The following is a 25,996-nucleotide window of genomic DNA, read 5'->3' on the forward strand; positions in this document are numbered from 1 at the left end:
ACATGATTAGGAAAAGACAAACAATTCAAGCCCATGTAAACTTAGGTTTAAAGTTGTCCATCTGAACTACAACACAAAGAAATAAGGATATAGGATTAAGCAGTATATAAAACTAATAGTAAACATAACCAACTTACCAGTGCTGCCCGTCCCTGCAGATTGATACTGAGGAGTGCAGACTTTAAATAAGCAGTGAGGAGGGGAACTCATGGGGACAATCAGTGAGGGAGCCAACAGGTGAACAAAATAACTAATCAGTAAGTGAGGTAAAGGAAGTGAACTAGTTGAGGAGGGGAAGTGGAAAACTAAGAGGAAAATCAGAATATTCAGAACAATGGACAGTACCTTACAGTATTGCCAAAACATGTTACAAGGTTTAAAATCCAAACAGGCCATTAGCCTACAATTCAGAGCAAATGGCAATAGTTTGCACACAACAGATATAATCTGTTCCACAGCAGTGACACAACAGTTTACATCAGCATCGTCCAGACAAAAGGCAACGCATGAGTTTACTCCTGTGTTTCTCCTCTTTTCCCCTGTGTTCTCAATATGGGGTTTTCCCCCCATTGCCCAAAGGATTGTGTGCTGAAAATAAATACTTTAATCTAGAAAGAAAGCTTCTCTGGACCTCACTCAAGTCCACTTTTCTGCATCTTTGAAGAGAAGCTTGCTTTCCAGATTAAAGTATTTATTTTCAGCACAATCTTTTGAGCAATGTGGAAAAAAACCCATATTGAGAACACAGGGAAAAAGAGGAGAAACACAGGAAAAAAAACACGGGAAAACACATGGGTTGCCCTTTGTCTGGAAGAAACAAACCGAAGCTCATGTAAAGTTAGGTTTAAAGTTGTCCATCTGAACTATATTGCAAAGAAATAAATATATAGGATTAAGCAGTATAAAGAATAAGGATAGAAGACAACAGTAAACATAACGAACTTACCAGTGCTGCCCGTCCCTGCCGCCCCATGCATTGGTGTGTGACTGAATGAGACTGAGGAGTGCAGACTTTAAATAAGCAGTGAGGAGGGGAACTCAGGTGAACTCAATGGGGACAATCAGTGAGGGAGCCAACAGGTGAACACAATAACTAATCAGTGAGGAGTAAAGCTAAGGAAAGAAGTGAGGTAAAGGAAGTGAACTAGGTGAGGAGGGGAAGTGGAAAACTAAGAATAAAAGGAAAATCTAAATATTCAGAACATTCATCATGCCAAAAGAGAAAAGGGGGAGGTAGCGGATTTTCATTCATTCAATTATTCCATAAGGACAAAGTGACATCATGCTGCATGACTGTGATGTGAACCTCTTCCTGTGTGTGTGTCTCCACGTGTAAGCTCAAGCTGCATACTTTTTAAAAAGCCTGATGGTGAATTTAGTCCAAACATGAGCACATCAGTGTGTGCACGTACACGTGAGCACATCAGTGTGTGCACGTACACGTGAGCACATCAGTGTGTGCACGTACACGTGAGCACATCAGTGTGTGCACGTACACGTGAGCACACTGATGTGCTCACGTACACGTGAGCACATCAGTGTGTGCACGTACACGTGAGCACATCAGTGTGTGCACGTGACACATCAGTGTGTGCACGTACACGTGAGCACATCAGTGTGTGCACGTGACACATCAGTGTGTGCACGTACACGTGACACATCAGTGTGTGCACGTGACACATCAGTGTGTGCATGTACACGTGAGCACATCAGTGTGTGCACGTACACGTGAGCACATCAGTGTGTGCACGTACACGTGAGCAGATCAGTGTGTGCACGTACACGTGAGCACATCAGTGTGTGCACGTACACGTGAGCACATCAGTGTGTGCACGTACACGTGAGCACATCAGTGTGTGCACGTACACGTGAGCAGATCAGTGTGTGCACGTACACGTGAGCACATCAGTGTGTGCACGTACACGTGAGCACATCAGTGTGTGCACGTACACGTGATTAAACCTGTGCCATCAACATCACACTCCAGCCAAAGTACCCAAAGTTAGCAACCCTGAGAACAACGGATTCGGAGGGCCCCATCATGCCTGTTTTCACCTTAGGCCCCCAAAACACTAAGTCCACCACTGCTTCTGTTCTGATGTGCATTTGATATTCTCTTTGACAGTTCATAGATGAAAAGCTTAATCAGCAAACAACAAATGTATGTGCGTCCTGGTAGCTCACCTGGTAGCACGCACACCACGAAGGCTCAGTCCTTCTCGCGGCCGCCCCGGGTTCGAATCCGACCTGCGGTCCTTTGCCGCATGTCGTCCCCCTTTCTCTGTCTGCCTACTGTCCTATATATAAAATAAAGGTGAAATGCCCCAAAAAATTAATCAAGAACAACAAATGTCTTTTCTGTTTTCTAATGTTTCCATAATGAATGAGAGCATTTTGTCCTGTCATCCGTCTCCCAGGTGTGATCAACATCCTGGGCCTGCCGGTCACACAGTGTCCCTTGGGGCTGAGCGAGGAGGGTCTTCCCCTGGGCGTGCAGCTGGTGGCTGGGAAGCTGCAGGACCGCCTGCCTCTAGCCACGGCTCTCTACCTGGAGAAGCGCTTCGGAGGCTGGAGGGACCCTGGAGCCAACTGAGAAACACAGAACACACAAACAACCCCCCAAGCTGGCTGGACTGAAGATTGTAATTTACCTACCTTGCTGTAGTAAACGGGCACTGAAAAGTACAATCAGCACTTTGAATGTTTTAAATGGAAGAGATTTTTTTCTTTCTTTTCCCTTTTAACAATATGACAAATCAATAAGTTCCAATAAATGGCAATCATAACGCTATCGTTTAAACTGTTCTACGTAACGGAGCCGATGACACTTCATGAGCACAAGCTTTAAAAAGGGTGACGTTAAATTATACCACTTTCATAACCAACGACCAGGGTGGACCAAGTTAAGGCAATTGTATTCATATAGCGCAGAATCACAAGTTATCTCGAGATGCTTTACAAATAAAGAGTGGGTATACAGGGTTGTCACTCTTTTGTAATGATACAGTTAAAGGACTTTGAGCCAGGACTAATTATTTAAAAATCACAACCCAATAATTCACAGAGATGTTCACATAAGTGTATTTTGAGACGAGAGAGCACAACAGCCAATGACACGGTGATCAGCAAATTGCTGTATGCTTGTAGCCTAAAAGTGTATCAAGGTTGGCCCAGTACTAACTGATTTATAAAAATGGTATCATAGGTGAATTTTGAGCTGACCGAGCACACCAGGCTCAAACTCAGAGATTCCGATGGAGCACTTTTAGGACATCTTAATCCATCCAAGTACTTTGTAGACCTGTGGCAACCCTGGGTATAGGACCAGGCTCTTTCTTTCAAGACCCCACAATTGAAAAAATTCTCACATGAGCAAGCACTAGGGCTAGGCGATTATACTGCACTGGCAAGGACCAAGCTTATTTTCACCCATGTTCAACCCTTCGTTTGTCAATTCACACCAAGTCAGTCAAGACGGGTTAATCCCTGCTCGTGACAATTCACATAGGACCCGGGGTCACGACCCGGGAGGAAACTAGCATAGGCTAGTATTAGCATAACAAATAGGAAACCGGACACTGAAATGAACCGTTGTCCGACCCCGGTACAACCCACTTCTCGAGGTGGGTCGACCACCCGGGTAAGCCGGGGTTGCCCCTTTAATACCCAAAATCAACCTGGGATTAACCCTGGTTGGACTCTTGGTGTGAAAGGGCTATTGTGGCACTATGTCTTTACTTGACTGAAGCTTTAACTGAAGTGTCTTACGCTGCTATTTACCCGTTTCAGTTAATAAAAGATTTTTGTCTATGAATCTCCTCTGTCATTCATATGAACAAAATAAGTATTTATTTTTGTAACAGGGTGGTGAGAGAAAGCCACAAGGAAGAAGTCAGTTGCTGGTTCAATCCCTAAATACCCACACTGTCATGCCTCTGAGCAATGCACCAAACCAGGATCTAGTCTGACTTCCTGACTCGAGCTAGAAACACGTCACAACCATAAGGACATGCTGCAAGTTCACTGCTCCTCATATTCTCTCCTTGTAAAAGTCACTTCTACACCTTCAAGCTGAGCTGTAGTTTCAACAAATAACCATCATTCACTATGAAACATTTTAAGTTGACTAAGCCCCAACCTGACCCTACTACTGTACTTTGTGTATATATAATATATATACACTCATGTGGCAGGGGCATATCTACGGGTGGGCCTGGGTAGGCACAGGCCCACCCACTTCTTGCCCTGGCCCAGCCAAAAGAATATATATATATATATTTTTTTTTTTAATTGGTTGTTTTCTAGAGGCAAACTCGCTGCTGCCTTGCTAGCCAATGGTTTTGTAGCTTAAAAACGCAGGGCACATCATCTCCAGAGTCTAATGCATGACAACTTCATGACATCTAGGAATTTTGCGCGCAAAATTTCGTCATGCAATTGCCCCACCAATTTTATCCAGGCCCACCCATAATTGAATTTCTGCCTAGTGCCTACGCCCCTGTCGTGCAGTATTAGGGTCACATAATGTTCCAATAGGCAATAGGGGGGGGAACGACTGTTCAAAACGCTCTCCTACCCGTCTCCAACGTCCGATTGCAGATCCGAAGATATGATAGTCATCCTAGGGAAGCCAGTAATTTGTCCGGGGCGGTTACATTGATACTGCTGCGTGAAACAACCGTTTAAAAGCAGTCTTTCCACAGCCTGCGCTGAATTGACAGCAGGGTGTGTTTGATCTCACTATCATGGTGCACCGCTTGCACGCGGCGAGCAAACAACACATGCAGTCACACGGAGACGGCGGCTCAGTGATCAAATCATCAAATCCAGCGCACCTGGGAAGCAAAACATGTCATGAAATACTCAAAACTCCCAAGGTTCCCGTCGGCACTAAGAAGCTTCTCCTCCTAAATTCAGCACAGGCTGTGGAAAGACTGCTTTTAAACGGTTGTTTCACGCAGCAGTATCATTTTAACCGCCCCGGCTAAATTACTGGCTTCCGTAGGAGGACTGTCATATCTTTGGATCTGCAATCGGACGTCGGAGACGGGTAGGAGAGCGTTTTGAACAGCCGTCCCCCCTATTGCCTATTGGAACGCTATGTGACCCTAAATACTGCACATGTATATATTACCGGTATATATACAAAGTACAGCTCAGGTATGTTGGGGCTAAAGTTGACTGTGACATTGAAAAGCCTCGCTGAATTCTGCTGAATGTATGTAGTCAGTACGAATGGGAAGAAAAAACAAACCTTCAACGAAACAGAAATGACATTGGTCTGAATTTGATTATTTCACACAACAGTGTAAATGCATCAGGAGGTAGGGGAAGACAAGAGGCATGCTCAGTACAACACAAAAAGCAGGAAATTATAGAAGAAAAACGCACACAAAAACAGTTGACCTCTGACCTCAGTGTTGTGTCCCAAAAACAAACTTGAAAGGGGGGCGGGGCTGAATCATCCTGAAACAAACTTGAAGAGAGAAGAGAAACGGCACCCGGGAGTCTATTTTCGCTTTATTTTCTTCCCTTCTTTTTGAAACAAGATGAAAAAATTAAACATCTTCCAGAAGGTCCCCCCCCCCCCCCCCCCCCCCCCCAGTCTTTTTTTATGAGTATGTCATTGTTTCTCTTCTTTTATGTTTGTCACGAATCTGAAATGTACAAGAATAAGCTGCAAAAGGTCACGTTCAGACAGAAAAACGGGGAGCGGCTGGTCTTTCTCCTCTCCGGACACGCGCTGCACATCGCTTGTACCTCGGGACTGGAGTTACACCATGTTGAAAAAGGTGCGTGCTGTGAGAGCGATGTATCTCTGCTCAGACAGACTCTGACCAACGTGTTCAGACCTCCGGACCAGAACAACATTCAGGAATCAGGGGGGGGTACTTGAAAACAAAAAAATATATAATAATAATAAAACGGGGAGGGGAAACAATTGAGAAAAAAAAACAGAGTCTTGAAGAGTCCTGCGTTTTGGCGGTGCAGGAACTTTTAAGAGGGAGGATCTCAACACCCTCTCCGCCCCCAGTAAACCCGCCCTCCCCTCCCCCCCTCCCCCAGTGCTTGGTTTGGCCCACGTGTGTATGCAAATGCCAAGTATGCATGTAAACATGTTGTTTTGGGTGTGTAGGGGGTGTGTCTGTGTTTGCGTGTCCCCGCCCCTCGCCGCCTCAGGACGTGTTGGTGATTGGTTTGTATTTCTTCAGGCGGGTCCACTGTCCTGTGGAGTAGTTCATTTCGAACACGGTGTCCACCAGCATGGTGGTGCTGCCGGTGCCATCCGCCTTGGGCAGGACCTCCGTGTGTTCGCTCAGCTTGATCTGGATGATGTCCCCCTGCTCCGGGCACGGGTTCTCTGCAGAGACAAGAGGGCCGAGAGCGGGTCAGGACCGGACCGGGCCGAGGACATGAAATATGTAATCATATGACTAGTTCATTTGCATTTCACCTAAAAAAAAAGACAGGACACTGCTGTCAAGTCGAACATTTACCTAGATTTGCTAGAAAGATGAACAAGATTTCACCTTTTCGCCAAACTGGGGCGCTGCTTGATGACATCACAAGGGTGGCTGTACAGTACAGTGAGGTACAGGCTAGTTAAGTGTTGGTATTAGTATTTTTAATACAACTGCTGTTGTTTCCTGACTTGGATTGTGGTTGTTTGGATAAATCAAAACGTTCAAAATGCTTACGACTGTACTGTACAGCCCCTCTAGTGATGTCATCAAGCAGCACACTAGTTGGTGAAACACTGAAATGTTCAACTTTCTAGCAAATCGAGCTAAATTTCCGCCTTGAAAGCAGTGTCCTGTCTTATCTGAGGTGAAATGAACTGGAGTCATAGGATCAAATGTTGCATGTGCTCTTTAAGGGTTTAACTGTGATATGAAGAAAGTCTCAAACTATGAGTATACAAGAACATGCTCGACAGGTCAATTCTTGTTTTCTGATTTTGAATTCTGAGCTAAAAACTAAAAAGCTGAAACGGGCTCTGGGTGCCGGACACACGTCTCTTATAGAAGCATCTACACTGCGTAAAAAAAACCCATCCTTGCTTGTGAACATCCTAACAGCAATACATAAATATAGGAACTATTATATTAGTATGATTATTGCATTATTATTATCTGTCATTTTTGTATTTGTTTGTCTGAGCACCAGGAAGCACTTGTTGGGTAGGATAAAGGTAGCAGGTGTGTAGTCAGGTGATGCACTGGGAAGGGACATGTTTTTTTTTTTTACCTGAGTAAGAGAGAGGTGTCAGGATGAGCACATGCACCTGTATTGCTCGCTTTTGAACTGTAACGAGAATAAATCAACCCCCAAAAAAGGAGATCAGATGGTTTTGATCAGGCAGCTGGTGAGACGGCTACAGTAGTACCTCTGGATCCAGCCATGAAGCCCAGGATGAGGGCCTTCTCTGGCCTGGTGACCTTGTTGGCCGTCTTGAACATCTCCTGCGCCGCGTACATCTGGTCTCTCTGGGGAGCAGACAGCATTATTGCAGAGGGTTTAGCTTCAATACAACATTACATTTCTCTGACACTGACACCAACAGTTGTTCAGAAGAAAAAACTGTAAAATGCCGTGTCCAAAAGACACAGGGAAAAAAATGACCTGCCAAGAATATAATATAAGTATGTTTTAATAGAAATATATTTTGTCCCAGAAATGTCATATGAGGTTTATAGCGCAGCGGCAGCCAATCAGGAGCCTGGTTGATACAGAGCCATTGTTTTTGCTTTGATCCCCAAGTGAGTGTATGGTGGCCAGCAGGAACAACGTATGAGAACAGGCAAACACCAAAGAGCGTATGTAACCAAGGTGTTGAAATGTGACTATCTCCAAGACCGTATGTAACCAAGGTATTGAAATTCTATGATCTCAAATAGTCCAGAGTGGAGGGTCACTCTTATTGATCGATCCATCAAAGACAAATACTACAGACCCTGTACACATGGATTATACACAGATAACAAATAGACCAATGTAATAATAATCTTAGATATTTTTTCAGAAAAGTACATATAACCAAAAAGATATCTCACTACTATAACAAGGCCCGCGCGGAGCACGATTGCTCAACTTGCGCATGTGCAGTTGAGGATGTGAGCGAGCACGCTAGAAATGAGTCTGTGATATTTCAAAGTATATCGTTAAACAGACATAATAAGCTTGAGTGGAACGGAATAGAGAAAACTATAAGAACAGCAGCATCTCCCTCCGGTGGTGAGCTTACCGTGAGTGACAGGTTCTTTTTGGGCTGGGGCTGCGGTGGTGTGGGGGCGGGCGCGGGGGTGGGGGTCTGCGGCGTGCTGGGGGGCTGGGCGGGGGTCTCGGGCTGGCTGGCCGTGGCGGCGGCCGGCGGCCCGTTGCTGGCGGGCGTGGAGGCGGGCGTGCTGGGCGAGGTGGGCGTGGCCGGGCTGGCTGTGGTGCTGGCGTTGTACATGGGCGTCCTCTGTTTGTAGCCGCCCGGCAAGGTGGCTGCGGCTCCGCCCCCGCCGCCCGCTGTGGCCGACTCCTCCGGCTGACGGGCCGCCTGCAGCGCGTCCCGACCTGAACCGCCTGCGTTGGCTGGGAGGGGGGGGGGGGGAGGGGAGACTGATGTGATGCTCTTTGGATATACCCATAGGAATATTTTCCTTCCACAGGGAATAGCATTGATTGGACAATGATAATATTCTATCAGTGTTGATGTCTTAATTAAAAATTGATCAGATCCTTTATTTTGCCTTTATAGTAAGTGAACTGACTGAAATCCTGCTACCAACTCCAATAAATCAAAATGCTTAGCTATTCCTGCCATACTATTTGATTATTGTGTCACTCACAAAAGCCTTGTATTATGTATTCAGTGTTCAGTTTCCCACAATAGCAGACAAACAGGTGTGAGGGGAAAAAAACACTAGAAACTCATATCAGGAATATCCATTGGCTGGAGGCAGTTCCAGATCAGATCCAGAACACCTGGCTGGCTGAAGGACAGTTTCATTCATCACTACGACACCCTGCTGGTCATTAGGTGTATTGAAGCTGTCCTAGCATCAAGACAGGGAATTATTTTGTTAATGCGGCCGTCCGGCCTCCAGGGGGTGGGGGGGGTGGGGTTTACAGAAATTACAAAGTGCACGGGCCAATCGGGGACCTGCCTCATAGTTGACAACGTAAGCGGCCAATCAGGGACGCAGCTGGCCAAACAGTAATGGCTGCTCCCACGACTCCGCGGCTCCCGAAGAAACGAGCAGTAACGTCAACGTTTCGTAGAGTTTACACGGCCGTAAGTGCAGTTATTGCAGAAATAGATCCAATAACAACAATTAAACAAGAACAGGAAGTATGTATCAGGGGCGTTTCTCAGCAGAAAAGACGTTTTCGCCGTTCTTCCCGACTGAATTTGGATTTGACGGGATCCGATGCTGATTGGCTGAAGGAGTGGATTTGGCTATGCTGATTGGCTGAAGGAGTTGTCTGTCAAGGAAAGTACTTGTGGGCACTGGATGCAAGACAGATGTCTGTGTGCACGGACAATAAAAGGCCTTCTCGGCTCTTCTAACCTGGCTGTGCCTCCGAGCTGGGAATGTAGGAGGAGGAGGGCACCATGCTGGGCGTGGCCGGTAGGTAGCTGGTTGATGGGAGGGCGCTCTCGTTGTTCAACGCCCCCAGTTTCTGAAACACAAAGCATGAGAGAGAGAGTGACAGTGAGATACTGTGTGTGAGGGTGAGAGAGAGAGAGTGACACAGTGAGATACTGTGTGCGAGGGTGAGAGAGAGAGTGACACAGTGAGATACTGTGTGCGAGAGAGAGAGAGTGACAGTGAGATACTGTGTGCGAGGTAGGGGTGTCAAAAATAATCGATTATAAGATGCATCGCGATGCGGACGTGCACGATTCTGCATCGATTCACAAATGTCAAAAATCGATTATAAAAATAAAAAATAAATGTACATGCAGTTGTTTATTTTAATTATGGGTCATAATACAATGCAATTCCAAATGCACTTTTATTTTAAAAGTAGCCACACAGTGAGAAAAAAGAAAGTGAGAAAAAATAAATCATGTATTGCGGAAAAAAGTGATGCATCGATTTAAGATGCATCGAGATGCATCGATAATCGTAATCGAATCGAATCGTAACCCTCTGAATCGTAATCGAAGCGAATCGTGAGGTAGGCCTGGGCGATATGGCAATTTTTTTTATCACGATATGTTTTCTTATATCGATCGATGTCGATATTTATCACGATATAAATTTATCAATAATACTAATTGCACATAAAAAGCACATGAAGAATTTTAGGGGCACAATTAAAATTCAATGCAGAGCGATATAGAATGTATAAGATACGACTCTATTAATCTCTGACCGGTTACAATTAAGTTGAATTCAATTCAAAGTATTCTCATGAGAGAGGCTCAATGCAGCTCAATGGCTATTGTTGTCATTAAATGATAACCCTTTATTTAGTCATCTGTTTGTCCATACTATTCACTTATGGCTTTTTAATGTAACTTGATCCATTTGCATTTTCATCTTATTATAATTGTTCTATGCTTGTTACTTGTTTTCCCTTATACCACTGGTCTTTGGTGTGCTTATTCTGTTGTGTGTATTGCATTATGTTGTTTTAATCATTAAAACAACATAATGCATAATTGCATTAATTACGTCCATTGCATTAAATTAATGCAATGAACGTCTTGGTCCAAGGCTAGGTGTTGATTATGCAGCTATAGTTAGCTGCTGTTGGTTTGATAAAGGAAGCAAAGACTGTTTAAACGACAGATGTGTAATGTTATTCGGATAGCTGCTATAGATGGTCTAACAGATAGCATAACGTTAGCAAGATTGTCAAGTATGAAGATATTAACGTTAGCGCGTAAGCTAACGTTAGCGTTAGCTAACGCGATGTAGATGCTAATTTGATAGCATTCATGACAGCCAGCTACCGCTACCCATAACCAGAACTACTGTCTGCTGCAGCTTTATCTCCCGTGTACAAATCAATTCCATCTGTTTATGTTACTCTTGCCAGGCCAGGCTCTAACTGGTTAGTAACAGCAACTCAACTCAGCCAGCCGACTGCGAGGCTCTGAGCAGAAGGGATTCTTCCGCAAACGCGTGCATCACATGGTTTATTTTCCATTGATGCCATTGGTTCCACTCAGTGTTGCCTTCAAATACCCCCCAAAAACGACACGTTATTCACAATAAGCATTGCTGTGCTAAGCTGCGGTCATGTTTCTGAGGGGTTTTGAACGCAACACTGAAAATATTTTTAATCGAAATTACAGCTCATAAATTTATCATCGTTATCGTGGCCGTTTTTTTCGTGAAAATTTTCGACATCGTTTTATCGCCCAGCCCTATCGTGAGGCCAGTGAAGATTCACAGCTCTAGTGCGAAGGTGAGAGAGAGTGACACAGTGAGATACTGTGTGCGAGGGTGAGAGAGAGAGAGAGAGAGAGAGAGTGACACAGAAAGATGGAGGTGAGTGAGAGGAAAGAAAAGAAACAGACCAGAAAGTGTTAGAAAGCAGAAAGTGACAGGGTGACAGGGTGACAGGGGAGATGCACAGAAAGAGATGAACAGAAGTACCTGTGCAGAGACGAGGCCAGCAGCGTAGTCGGGTGTGGCGTTCTCCACCACAGCTTCCTCTTTGGCTGCTTTCTCTCCAGCCTCCGTTTCTAAAGCAGAGGAGACATCATATGAGCCTCGAAATAACCACACATTTTATTCACACAAGCATTTGTGTGTGTATCCCTTTAAGACCGCGTCACGCGGTTCGCGGTCTTAAAGGGATACACACACAAATGAGGGATATACACACAAATGCTGCATCAGGTATCAATGGGTTACGAGAGGGGTGAATAAACAATAATTACCCAAAGTCTTTCTTCTCCTCTTAGCCTCTCTTCCGGCTCCGACCATGTCCAGCTCTGAGATGTCCAACAGCTGAAACAGCAAACAACAAAATGATTCTATTAGAAATGAGTTTGAGCTGCTCTGCGATAAGAAAGAAAAAAAAGGAGATCCAAATAACCTTGATGTGGGATCAAACACGTTTGCCAGTGGTTCCCAAAGCGTTTTTCTCTTATGTACCCCTTGAGTGCCATGCCAGTAGTAGTACCCGCCTCGCTCATACGACATTTGTTCTATTAAAGTCATATTCAACTTTTAGTATCAAACAACTCATTGAATTAAAATCATTTGAACGACTCTCCTTTAACACAATTCTAACAGTTTTCAATTGAAAAAGTTGTCAAGTTTTACCAACACCTCCTGAGTGTTTGTTTGGTGCTCTGGTGCTGCTGTAGATGGGTTAACTTCATTGAATGGTCAGGAGGATCGCCTGGCTGGAGTGGATCTGTGATGTGTCAATCTATACAAAACACCGGTCTCCTCTAAACCTGGATCAGGAGGCTGGAGTGGATCTGTGATGTGTCAATCTATACAAAACACCGGTATCCTCTAAACCTGGATCTGGAGCGACAGTAACTGTTTTGTGCCATTCTTGACATGCGTAAACGTGACCTCTTCACAGAGTAGTGTAAGTTGACACCTGCCACGGGGGGGGGGGACTAGTTGCACGGTGCGTACGTTTTATTTTCAAATTGGGCCTATATGAAATTACTTGGAATATTGTTTTGATCATTTTGGAAATAAAAATGTGAATCCCCAATCTTTGGGGTTGCGAATCACTGTGCTAGACAACAGTTTTGTCAGTACCACATTACCTTGACCCCCCTCTCTTTGCGCAGGGGCGTCCTGGCGGGGGCGATGGGGGTGCGGTTACTGGGGGGGCTGAACATGCTGGGGGTGGTGGGGCTGCGGAACGGGGCCTTGGGGATCCCCTTGAGAGGTGCTGCAAAATGGAAACAGGAACACCGTCAGCTCTCAGCAACAGAGACGGAAGTCAGCAGTTAAGAGTTTCTTCATCGACCATTTGAAAGAAGGGATACGTTATTCTCAAAATATTTGATCACAGTTTAAAATGAAAAAACAATGTCTGCTACTTTACTTTTTAAACGGTAGCGGGGAACTTTAGAACACCTAGGTAAGATTGTTACTGCTCGAGTGACACTGAAGATGTCACTCACTGATGACATCACAATTTCTCAAGTGACATCAGTGATGACATCAGTTCTGACTTTAATCTCAGCATTCTGACTTTATTCTCTTCTGGGATTAAAGTCAGCATTCTGACTGTAAACTTGGAATTTTGACTGTAATCTCAGAATTCTGACTTTAAACTTTAAACTAACTTAGTAATAACTTAACAACTTAACTTAACTAACAACAACAAAACAATAATAATAATACAACAATTTCAGGCGAGCCCATTGGAATATGCGACCTTGGGGTCGCGACCCCAAGGTTGGGAACCACTGACCTAGATAATAGGGGTGGGGGAAAAAATCGATTCACCTAAGTATCGCGATTTTTAATGTCACGATTTTTTGGATCGATCTTTTATTCCAGAATCGATAATCGCAAATTAAAAAAAAAAGAAAAAAAAAAAAAAATTTTTTTTTTTTTTTTTTTTTTTTTTGGGTGCTTGCAGTCAGGCCACTCACTGAACAGCAGGCCAGGCGCCGCCTACTGGTTTACTAGTGGTTTTATTACTTTATTAGTTAGTCTGAAGTAATAATTACACTTCAGGGTTAAAGTGGGTGCATCTCATTGTAAAATTGGACCCAAATCTGGCTTCAAACGGCCCAAATTTCACGCGCGTTGGCCCATATCGGCCTGGCCTGCTTGGTATCTAATGCCCGGCCTGAATTATGATCCCAGTCCGCCCCTGTTTTTAACTATATCGCCCAGCCCTACTCATGATATATAATATACAGTCTCTAGTGTATGATTCAACTTTTCCCATGTTCTAATCTAGTGTAAAAAAGCAAACAAACTGAAAAAATAAAAGAAAAAAATAAACAAAAATCGCAATAAATCGTAATATCGAATCGCAATAATCGTAGAATCGCAATAATCGTGAATCGCAATATATATCGAATCGGCACCAAAGTATCGTGATAGTATCGAATCGGGAGATAAGTGAATCGGCACAGCCCTACTAGATAATGAATGATGAGGAATTGATGCTAATTTGAAATGAAAAATGGACACAAAAAAGCAGCTTGTGTGTGTGTGTGTGTGTGTTCTTGTTGTGTTACACTTACTAGTGGTGTCGATCTTTTTGACCAAGCCTCTCCCTTTGGCGTGAAAAGGCACTCCCGCTGTCTTCTTCAGCTGTTGGGCCGTCTCTGTGGCTGTGATAGGAACGACACAGTAGGGAATCAAGCACAACAGCTGCAAAATTTCATCTATTTCAAATTGGATATTACAAGCAATAAGGTAACGCAAAAGCTTCTCTGTCAATGTAAAAAAAAAAATAGAACAAACTTACAAATAAACCAATAAACAAATACACAAATTATTTGACTGTCTCTATACAGTTGTTACGTCTATCTAACAAAGTCAACTATGTCAACAGCCGCCCCAAAAAGATGTCAACTTCCCCCAGTACAGTACTCGCAAACATTGTAGGGTGTGAAGTCAGACCCCGTCGCTTCCTGTCGGGTGTGCGTACAATCTGTAGGGGGAGAACTCACATTTCTGTAGCAGCTCTGCCCTGAGGGTGGCGCTCTTGGGCTTCCTCTTAAGCTGGAAGTGTTTGACGGGGGGCGTGAGGGGTCCCACCAAGGTGGTCAGGGCGCTCTTGTTCAGGTACTGGCACTCCAGCGGCAGCATGGCAGACGCTTCACACTCGCCCACTGGGGGAGGAGAGGAGGGGGAGAGATGACTCACGGGATGGGTTTGCTGTGTTTGCTTAGTGTGTCTACTCCACCAGACACTTTGGTGTGTGTGTGGCCAGGCATTGTTCTGAGGTTTCTTTAAGTTACAATAGTGCAAGTGTCCTGTGAACTTTTTGGAATCTATTTGGCAAAAAAGTTTGGTTTCCCGCTGTGGAAAGGATTAACCCATTGATACCTGATGCAGCATTTGCGTGTATCTCCCTCATTTGTGTGCGTATCCCTTTAAGACCGCGAAGCGCGTTAACGCGGTTTTTGCGGTCTTAAAGGGATACACACAGGGCCCGAAATTAGAGCCCGCCACCCGCCAATGGCGGGCAGATTTTAGGTTTGGCGAGTTAGGTTTGGCGTCTGTCCGCCACGTGGCGGGTCCCAAAATAGTCGTCATGTAATATTAAAACTGTGTGTAGCCGGCTAACATGAGTGCTGAGGCCGTTTCATTCTGGCTCTCCCGTATAGGCTACCAAACGTGACTCCGGAATGAAATGCAGTCGTCAATTTAGCGGAGGTAAATTGACAGCCTACGTCGGGCCAATCAATCAATGAATAAATCGCTCGCACTTGTTGCCGACACTCGTACGATACAGTATATATGAGGAGATAATATTTATCATGTGTGTTTTGGTGCGCAGCTGGCTAACACGAGTGCTTTGTGAGACTGTTTCACATGGCTCTCCCGTATAGGCTACCAAACATGACTCTGGAATGGAATGCAGTCGTCAATTTAGCGGAGGTAAAAAGCATCTTTTAACCTCTGCTAAATTGACAGCCTACATCAGGCGAATCAATCAATGAATCAATCGCTTGCGCTTTTTTGCCGAGCTCGTATGATGAGGAGATGAATCAAAATGCTTACCACCAATAAAGCCTAAGGGGAGCCGAGAACGAGTGCAGGAGAGCTAACGCAGGTGCCAGGTGTGGAGTGGGAGAGAAAGTTACGTGCGTAGCCCAGTTGTGCGCTGTCTGCACTGAGACTGTCGCAGTTATTACTTTTATCTGCGTTGTTTTTTTTTACAACAATTTCAATACATTGTCAATTGTCAAGATTGACTTGCCATGTATTGATAAGATTGACTTGACATGTATTGATTAATCACTCATCAATCAATAGATTAAAATAATTTGCTTCAAATTTTACTCTGGCCTCTTATTTAAGTGTGTATTCTTCAACGGAATACCTTATCTACTTGAAATGTACTGAAAAAAAATTATATATATGGATATATGTGACACAAAAATGTTTTTTTTTTTTGGCCGGTAAGAAATATGCTTGGCGGGTAGATTTTTTCCATCTACCCGCCACTGGCCGGTGGGTCAAAAAGTTAATTTCGGGCCCTGGATACACACACAAACTGTAGTGTAACTATCTGTGCTATTACATATTTCACTGCTCTAATGACTGCTTTTTGTTTGCTTCTCTGTATGCCAACAAAATCACCCATAACAAGTTTGCAACAAAGTAGAATCTAATCTATTGAAATTAGGGCTGGGTATTGGCAAGCACCTCACGATACGATACGTATCACGATACATGGGTCGCGATACGATTGTATCACAATACATTGTGATACAATACATATTGCGAACAATCTCAATCGGTGATCTGGAGCCTAGGAAGAGACGAGCCACTAAGTCCCATTACACTTTTCCCCCCCTTTAGTGATAGAAGGAGTGCAGATGCTTAGTCTTAAAAAAATATGTTCTCATTCTGTAACTGAATATTAACTCTTTACTTTTCTTAATGTATTTTTTCCTTTGAAAAATCTTAAATATCTTCAAAAAATATTTGATATACTATGTAAATTAACTGCCATAATTGTGATATATTGGTAAATACATGTCACTCTTTTGAAAAACTCGTTTTGTAACTTGTATCTTTAAAAAAGATGACTGTGATAATTGGTCATGTGACCCTGCCTAATGTATTTAACTCACCTGTCGGTGCTAATTGCATTCTCTGTGAACCTGATGAAGCTGCACGCGAAACGCGTTGTTCACAAATAAACATCAGTAAGTCATTTTCAGTGTTGCGGTGGTTCCTTTAATTTTTCATTTCATGTTTATCCTGCAACCGACCAGCACCTGATTTTTCTACTGGCTGTGCACATGGGAATCCTCTCTTCACCATAAACTTTTGGAAACATCGCAGGCTGTTTCCCTGACCCTGGCTGCACGCCACAGACCACAATGGATGGCCTAGAGCACCAAGCGCAGTGCCTCTCCTTTAATGATGAGGAGGCGCAGAATATAATTTCTCAGTATCCACTCCTCCCAGATCGCCAGAGCGAAACGCCGACAGTGAGTTTAAATGATGAAAAATCAAAGTTGATATATTTGGAGAAAAAAGATATTCGCCTTAAGTGGCACGGTATCGCACTGTCTAAATACTGGCGCAACAAACAAATTCCCAGAGGACTGAGAATGAATAAGAAACCCACACTGGGCAATCAAGACCCTGAATTTAAAAAGAGGTGGGAACAGATTTTAAATAAGTGCTCCTTAGACCTGACTTTACTGATTATTGAACAGACCACACAAGAAGCTTTGAAAGTAAAGACTGAGTTACAAGAATTGAAGACAACATTAAAGAGTGGTATGGACACTGTAAATTTCACCACGATGGAAACTGAATTGAAAGAAGATTTGACACGTTTTGAAGATGAACTAAAGGCTTTTAAAATAAAGAAGTATGAACGAGATGCTGAGGATTATAGAAGAGGAACGGTTTACAACTGGACACCTGTCTGGAAACAGGATACACAACGGATCCAGAAACCTCGCCGCGGAGGCGCACCAAGACGAGGCTGGAACCACAGCCGTGCAGAACAGCGCCGGGAGCTTCTCCTGACAAGTGAGGAGTGGTCGAGCGACCAGGAGCAGAGCGCGTCTTCCAGGTCCTCCACAGAGGGAGCTTTTTTAGGGAGAGGAAGAGCCAGAGGCCGAGGCCGCCCAAGAAAACAAGGAGGGGGCAGAGGAGACATCAATCCCACGAAGCCGAGCTGTACGGGATGACAACACGGAGCAGCCAGAACAATCTCAATCGGTAATTAACATTTCTGATCATACTCTGACTGCCCCTCAATTAAATGTTTTGACGCGCGGACTTTCCTTTGTCCCCACTAATCGAGTGAATGCTTTTAAATTGAAAGTTGAGTCCTACAAATTTTTCAGACAGCTACATTTGAAACATTTTTTCCATAGTAAATCAGAGACAGTAATTGGAAGAACAATGGACCCCTTGAGTAAATTTAAGAAAAAATCCACTTTTATGCCCCCAGGTGCACCCAATCCCACACTTGCTACTTTTAGTAAATTGGTGGAAAAAGATATTGAAGCGGTCATTAAATCAAAAAACCATCTAAAGAGTTGTAACATCACTCTATTAGAAAGAAAAGCTCTGAAAGAACTAAATGATAATCCTAAAATTGTGATAAAAACCAGCCGATAAAGGAGGAGCTGTGGTGATACAAAACACTAAGGACTATGTCACTGAAGCCTCAAGACAGCTAAGTAATTCCACCTTTTATAAATTGTTAGTACAAAACCCTGTGGAGATGTATAAGGAACAGAGAGATGGCATCTTAAACACAGCCCTGAAGGACAAGTGGATTACGAAAAGTCAATATGATTTATTGAAAGTAGAATATCCGATCACACCTGTCTTTTACTTATTGCCTAAGATACATAAAAGGATGGACAACCCTCCGGGCCGACCTATTATAGCCAGTAACAATTCGCTGTCTGAACCTTTAAGCCAATTTGTAGACCACTTTATCAAAGACATTGTAAAGACACTACCTTCATATGTGGCGGACACCAGAGACATCCTACAATCCTTGACTGACATCTCCATGCCTGACAATTCTTTTCTGGTTTCCTTCGATGTGGAGAGTTTATACACTAACATTCCACATGATGATGGATTAGAAGCCATGGAGTTCCACTTTGACTCTAAGAAAGACACTCTCCCTGTGGAACTACTTATGGAATTTACTAAGTTCATTTTAAAATCTAATTCTTTTTTGTTTGATAATAAATTTTACTTGCAATGCCAGGGTACTAGTATGGGGTCACCATTTGCCCCCAACTATGCTAATTTGTTCATGGGTTTATGGGAAGACAAATATATTTTCAACAATAATCCTTTTGCTAACAATATCTTGTTTTTCAGAAGGTACATTGATGACATCATTATGGGGTTTGCAGGCTCTGTAAATGAACTTAGGGCTTTTAGTGACTATATAAATAGCACTCACCCCACTTTGCATTTTACCATGGAATACAGTTGTGAAAATATCCATTTCCTGGATCTTTCGATAACTATCAATGAAAACAGAAAATTGGATACATCTATTTATCGAAAAGAAACTGACAGAAACACCATTCTGCATTCTACCAGTTTCCATCCTGACCATATGATCAGTAACATCCCTTATGGTCAGTTTGTGAGACTGAGGAGGATCTGCAGCAAAGTGGAGGATTATCAATCCAAAGCTAAAGAAATGTCCCAGCGCTTTAAACAAAGGGGGTACAAGCAAAAACTTATTGATCAAGCGGTTGAAAAAGCCAGTAGACGAGACAGGGGAGAATTACTGCACCCTGTCCCTAGACAGACTGAAAGTGGAGTCACTTTTGTGTCTGAGTATTCAACTGCTTCTAAACAAATCAAACGCATCATAAGTAAACATTGGCGTATTTTAGAATGCGACCCTAGTTTAAATCATTTGTCATCCTCTAGACCTCAGTTTTGTTTTAAAAGAGGCAGAAATGTAAGAGATGGTGTTATTAATTCTATGTATAAAGAACCTACTCCAACTAATTGGCTTTCTCAACAAGTATATGGTAATTACAGATGTGGAAAATGTGCACACTGCTCTAACACATTTGACACCAAGTCATTTAACCATCCACATTCAGGTAAGAAATATGCAATAAAAGAATTTATTAATTGTCTTTCCACCCATGTTGTTTATGCCTTGAAATGCCCCTGTGGCCTCATGTATGTGGGTCAAACTAAACGCCATCTTAAAGTGAGAATTGCCGAGCATAAAGCTGCTATCAGAAATGGTAACATGGACTATGCGATTGCCAGACACTATAAAGAAAAGAATCACGGTGCAGCCACTTCCCTCAAGTTTGTTGGCATAGAAAAAATACAGCCCAACCCAAGAGGAGGCAATCTGGTCAATCAACTTCTGAGACGAGAGGCTTTCTGGATTTTTGAATTACACACCATTGAACCCTTTGGCCTTAATGAAATGCAAGATTTTAGTTGTTTTTTGTGACCTATATTAATATTTGTCTCTTCCTACAGGTGATCTGGAGCCTAGGAAGAGACGAGCCACTAAGTCCCATTACACTTTTCCCCCCCTTTAGTGATAGAAGGAGTGCAGATGCTTAGTCTTAAAAAAATATGTTCTCATTCTGTAACTGAATATTAACTCTTTACTTTTCTTAATGTATTTTTTCCTTTGAAAAATCTTAAATATCTTCAAAAATATTTGATATACTATGTAAATTAACTGCCATAATTGTGATATATTGGTAAATACATGTCACTCTTTTGAAAAACTCGTTTTGTAACTTGTATCTTTAAAAAAGATGACTGTGATAATTGGTCATGTGACCCTGCCTAATGTATTTAACTCACCTGTCGGTGCTAATTGCATTCTCTGTGAACCTGATGAAGCTGCACGCGAAACGCGTTGTTCACAAATAAACATCAGTAAGTCATTTTCAGTGTTGCGGTGGTTCCTTTAATTTTTCATTACATATTGCGATATATTGCAATACTCTAGACAATTTACTCAAAATTAAATAATAGAGCTAAAGATACAACACACTGTGTACCACCCAGGTAGTGTAATAATATGTACATCACTTTATACTGATAAGTTAGTGGACAAATTTAGTCAAAACTAATGAGTGTTGAGTGTGTTACTGAACGCATCGATATGGGAAATATCGATACAGTATCGATTAGGGGTGGGAATCACCAGATGCAGAGGCCTGGCATGGCATGGCCTGCAAAAAAATAAAAAAATAAAAATAATAATAATAATAATATCGATACAGTATCGGGAAATAAAATATCGCGATATATTGCCATATGGATTATATTGCCCAGTCCTAATTGAAATACATCCGGCGCATCTCATATGAGATCCACATGTTACATGTTACATGTTACATGATGTTGCTAAGGCCTAGATTACTTCAATCATAGAGCATTTTAGGGTTCTGCATGATTAGTGAAAGCAAAACTCTTTACGCAGAGCAAAATACAATAGCTGCACAGAACACAGTCTGCATAAAATAGTGACGAGGATGGCAAATACTCGCCCTGCAGCCTAAATTATCCCAAATTTATCTACTCTTTGATGCTCTTTGGCAGGTAATCAAAATCCTTTGGAGATTTTATTGTATCTAAAAGTAGTGTAAGTCGGCCAAAATAGCCAGCCAGTGTAGCCCATCCTGGTAATAACTACCAAAAAGTGGCTGCTTATTCTGTGTTCATCTTACAACTCTGTGTTCAGAAACACAACTGTATATGTGCATAAATTAGAGAACTGAAACCATTCAAATATCCACCACAAGTGGGTTTACCAAACCTTTAATCCACGAGTACAAGAATTCAACTCCATTCAACTCTTGCGGTTTAAAATTCCATGTAAGCACAGCAAACAAGCTGATCTAGTGAGATTTTGAAAGGTCATGTGGGTTTCTTGTATTCCTAGTTTCGCCATCAGGACTGCCATGAGACCGACGAGCCACACTGCTCTTTCCCGGGATGCAAAGTTCACTGCACACCAACATTGCATAGCATGCTTCTGGGCCAATTCAGAGATAAACTGCAGCATGCATTCATTGCAGTATAAGAATGACTCATATGTGGATATGTAAAGTCATAATGCACAGACGATAGTGCTATAATTGCAATTAAAGTGATTTTTTGGGGGGGTGGCAGGCTGAGTAATACAACAGGCAGGCTGAGTAATACAGCCAGTCAGATGATGAATTTTAATAATATAACATTTTTCAAGCTGTGTGAGGGGACAATTTCCAGTGGCAGTTGTGGAGCGGTCACAAGTGTATGGTCACAACTAATTCAATTAATATAAAGGAAACACCAATACATTCCATACCTTTCTCTCGGAGCTCCCCGAGGATGTCCTGTACATTTGGGTTCTGCTCCTCCAGGTCCAGATTGAGCGAGCCCGTCTCTGGGAAGGACTTCAGGATGTCGGCTACCATCAGCACCCAGGGTTCCGAATCCACCGTAGCCAACTGGATGATCTCCGAGAGAGCCTCCTTCATCTGCCAACAAAGGGTGGGGCCAATCCAGAAATGTGTACTTACTCCTACTAATATGGATGAAAGCTTGACATTGCCAATAAGTTGACGTTCATTTCAAATTTTATTAGATCTTTAAAATACCAGATCTTATACCAGATCATCGGCATATTGAACACAGCTAGAGATCCTCCACCCTGATGTATAACATTGGTGAGTCAACAAAACTACAATGAGTTTAGAGGAACTGTGGGAGATTTTAATCTGCCAATTGTGGTCAGGATGTGTAACATGGCAATTGGCAGACAACTTTTAACATGATGTGTGGTCAGTTTGTTTCAGTCAGAAAATAACGTACGTGATGAAAGGCATCGATGTAAAGATCTCGCGTTTTAAAGTAGCCATGGTACCGCTGTGAGCTGGTAACGCCCTCTAAACGGTGACATGCTTGGTTAAATCTACTGTGTGCCAGTCCCACCATAATGCCTGTACTAGAGACGCTCATTGTAGCTACTGGCAAACACCTGCGGACTATTCTGTACGTGAAACGCTTGTCGTCTTGCTAACGTCAGCTTGTAGCTTAAAGGTTGTCATCAAAAGCGATCGGCGGTAGAAATCTTATTTCATAATCAGTCGCAGATACCATAACATAAGCCTGTGCTGCTCATAACGTTAGCTAAGGACATTAGCCACCTTAAGCTAGCTAACAATATTAGATAACGTTAGTTTACTGGGATGGGTTGTGCGGGCCACTTAACGTTAAGTGTCAGGAGATAATAGCTAGCGTTAGCTAACATCAGCGAGTATGGCACGGTTTGTTTAAGAGCGGGGGACAACGTTAGCGTTGCTCTCTAGCTATTGCTAACTAGACACCTAGCACTACCTGCAACTAGGCAAGCTACTTGGTTAGCACCAGTCATAGCAACCCACCTCATCAACAGTCCGCCGAGGAAGATGCAACATCCCGAGCAAGAGCTTCAGCTTCACCGGAGGCGACAGGCTGGAAAAACACAGGCGTATGTTGTCGATGACCGAAACGGTGAGGAGAGACGCGATACTGGAAGGTGCCCAAAGTTCGTCGGTAGATCCTAGTTTATTATGAAGCCACAGGCCGGTGTCGCTATCCTTCATCGACGCCATCTTGGAAAAAGAAGCGTTTTGAGTTCGGGCATTTTAACAGGCTACCTAAGAAAACATCATCAGGACCCCACCCACACGGGGGGGGGGGGGGGGTTGCGCAATTACTAGTCTATTGCTTTAAAACTAACACTCGAATAAAAAAAATTATATGTGTATACACATAATGTTTCGCGTTTCATGTTTTACTTAGATCCCCATTAGCTACAGGAATGCTGCAGCTATTCTTCCTGGGGTCCCCAAAACAGACTTTACATAGTGACAGTGCATACCACTTACATCATAACACACAACATACACATCTCATACCTACAAAAACAGACTACTGATCGGTTAATAATATAGTATAATTAGCATTTTTCAATTCATTGTCTAAGTTTTTTTCCTATCGAATTCACAATCTACTACTTTTCAATATATACATAATCAGACACATCGATTTTGTCTAGCCTACTACTATTCAATAGATACATAATCACTATATAGCCTACTTAATCAGACACATGCATAGCTATTCACCTACCCACACACACCTATATCTATATATATTCATATAATTTCCATACATATTTTCAATAAGCTATATATATTAATCAGACACATATACCTGTAGCTGTTCACACACACACACACATACATAGATTTTCACAGCTTTATTTTCTATTTGTCAAACAAGTCGTTTTGAGTATAGTATGTACAATAATTATGGAGATTATTTTATGGCACAAGGAATTTAAGGGAGAATGCGTGTCATAGTCATAGCATATAAATGTGAATGACAGTAAGAAAAAGAAGAAAGAAAAACTGGCTACATAATGTCTGAATATTGCTGAGACAAAGACACAGAAAATAGCACATCATTATTTCCACCGTTTGCATGGTCGAATAAACAGACAATCAGATCAGGCAAAAAATACATAAACACATAAAGACTGCATCCCTTTTTCCCAAGGTTTCTTGTTGATGTTATACATTGGCGTATACTGCATCATCATCTGCTGCACATTCAGCCTGTAAAGGAAATAGGATACATGTATTCTCTCCATTTCATGCATGGGTAACACTTTATTATAATAACTATACACTATTAAGCATTAGTTAAGTATTAGTAAATACTTAATTCATCATTTATAGAGCATTGGCCACACCTTGAAATCTGATTGCGCTGCAAAAATCCTTCTACACCGCCACGATTGAGTCTGTGCTGTCAGGATGCATCACTACATGGTTTGGTAACTGCTCCTCCCAGAACAAGAAGGCACTGCACAGGGTGGTGAGGTGTGCGGAGCGCATCACTGGATCTGCTCTGCCTTCGCTCGAGGACATCTACACCAGGAGGTGTAGCACCAGAGCCAAGAGGATCATCAAGGACGGTTTGCACCCCCACCATGCCATCTTCCAGTGGCTTCCGTCTGGCAAGCGTCTCTGCTGCCTCAAAACAAGGACTGAGCGGCTGAGGAAGAGCTTCCTCCCACAAGCCATACGGAGCCTGAACTCCAAGTAGTTTTATCTGAACTTTATTCAGACTCCTTTTGCACTACATATAAAGACATTGCACTTTATGGACAAGCACAGTTTGCACTACAACTTAAATGTCCCTTAAATGCACTTTAACTGTCTTTCATGTGGTTTTAACTTTTTTTTAACCCTTTAACTTTTTTTTAACCTTTTATCATGTTTATTTCTGTATTCTATTTTTTTCTACTGTACAGCAAAGTCATGGGCCGAGGCTTTTAAATTTCATTGTAGCTTGCTGCATATGACAATAAAGTTTCCTTGATCCTTGATCCTTGATCCTTGATTGGCCACCCAAGGTCCCACCCCAAAATCCTGAGAGCACCAGTGTCAGCATTTTTCAAAGTCTTGGTTTAATTACAAAATTGATGTAATCTATGTAAATGCATACCTGCCAAGGTTTTGAACTATATAAAATAAATAAATTATTATTATTTAATTAAATGCTTAGTAATGTATGAACAATGCTTTATAACTGATGAATTAAGTATTTACTCATACTTAACTAATGCTTAATAGTGTATAGTTATTATTATAAAGTAATATGAGGGGAACCTAAAACACTGAACAAGACCATATATATACATTACCTCCATGTTGCTATATACATGATCATTGGTGTTGGCATAGACAGCATTGGTGTCACAGTTAGAATCATTGGTGTTGGCATAGACAGCATTGGTGTCACAGTTAGAAAATGCTCCATCATCAAAGTTCTTCATCCCTTTGCTAAGGAGAGAGTGCAGAAAATAACAAGGTTTTGCATTCATTCAAAAGCAGGGCAGTTAGCCTGCACTTTACATTATGATACACATGACAGGGTATATGATAATGTAACTCTGTAATTACAGATAAATGATCAGAAAGTAGGTGGTAATTTCTGCTACAGTATGAACAAGAAACTATTGTTGTTATAATGTGTATTTTCTTGGTTAAATGACTGGTAAATGGTCATTTCTGTTGATAATGAATTATTAGCATGATAATACTACTTTAATGTACTGCAAGTTTTGTAATCATAATTACTATTAATAATAGACACTGGGAACAAACATTTGACTGTTGTCATTAGATTTGTTTTAAGTCACAGAGAAGCTAATGTTTTGTTTATTCCAAACTGAGGTGAATGGTTGAAACCTTGTTGTAGGGGGAGGCTTAGGGAGCTCTCTAGTTTTGGCTGCATGCATGTCCTGTGTAGTGGATGTTGGCTCCTCATCACAGCGCCCCCTGCTG

General features: G+C 42.5%; 2 protein-coding genes across 2 annotated transcripts in view; one reads left to right on the forward strand and one right to left on the reverse strand.

Moving 5' to 3' along the window:
- LOC310780037 (fatty-acid amide hydrolase 2-A-like) overlaps positions 1-3,801 on the forward strand; it is a 30,990-nt gene extending 27,189 nt beyond the window's left edge. Inside the window, exon 11 of the mRNA XM_083640574.1 lies at positions 2,418-3,801. Within this exon, the coding sequence (XP_083496700.1) occupies positions 2,418-2,593 (176 nt within the window). The 3' untranslated portion in view covers positions 2,594-3,801. The remainder of the gene's footprint in view (positions 1-2,417) is intronic.
- A 2,272-nt stretch (positions 3,802-6,073) lies between these two features.
- nelfa (negative elongation factor complex member A) lies at positions 6,074-23,251 on the reverse strand (the record flags this gene model as incomplete). Its single annotated transcript, XM_083639871.1, has 11 exons — positions 6,074-6,361; positions 7,388-7,487; positions 8,246-8,580; positions 9,561-9,672; positions 11,604-11,692; positions 11,891-11,960; positions 12,743-12,870; positions 14,186-14,275; positions 14,618-14,779; positions 21,964-22,135; positions 23,042-23,251. The coding sequence occupies 11 exons, from the start codon at positions 23,249-23,251 to the stop codon at positions 6,177-6,179; spliced, it is 1,653 nt and encodes a 550-aa protein (XP_083495997.1). The 3' UTR covers positions 6,074-6,176.
- Between the last annotated feature and the right edge of the window lie 2,745 nt (positions 23,252-25,996).

This window comes from Poromitra crassiceps, assembly GCF_964638095.1.
Source record: "Poromitra crassiceps genome assembly, chromosome: 7".
Taxonomy (NCBI): domain Eukaryota; kingdom Metazoa; phylum Chordata; class Actinopteri; order Beryciformes; family Melamphaidae; genus Poromitra; species Poromitra crassiceps.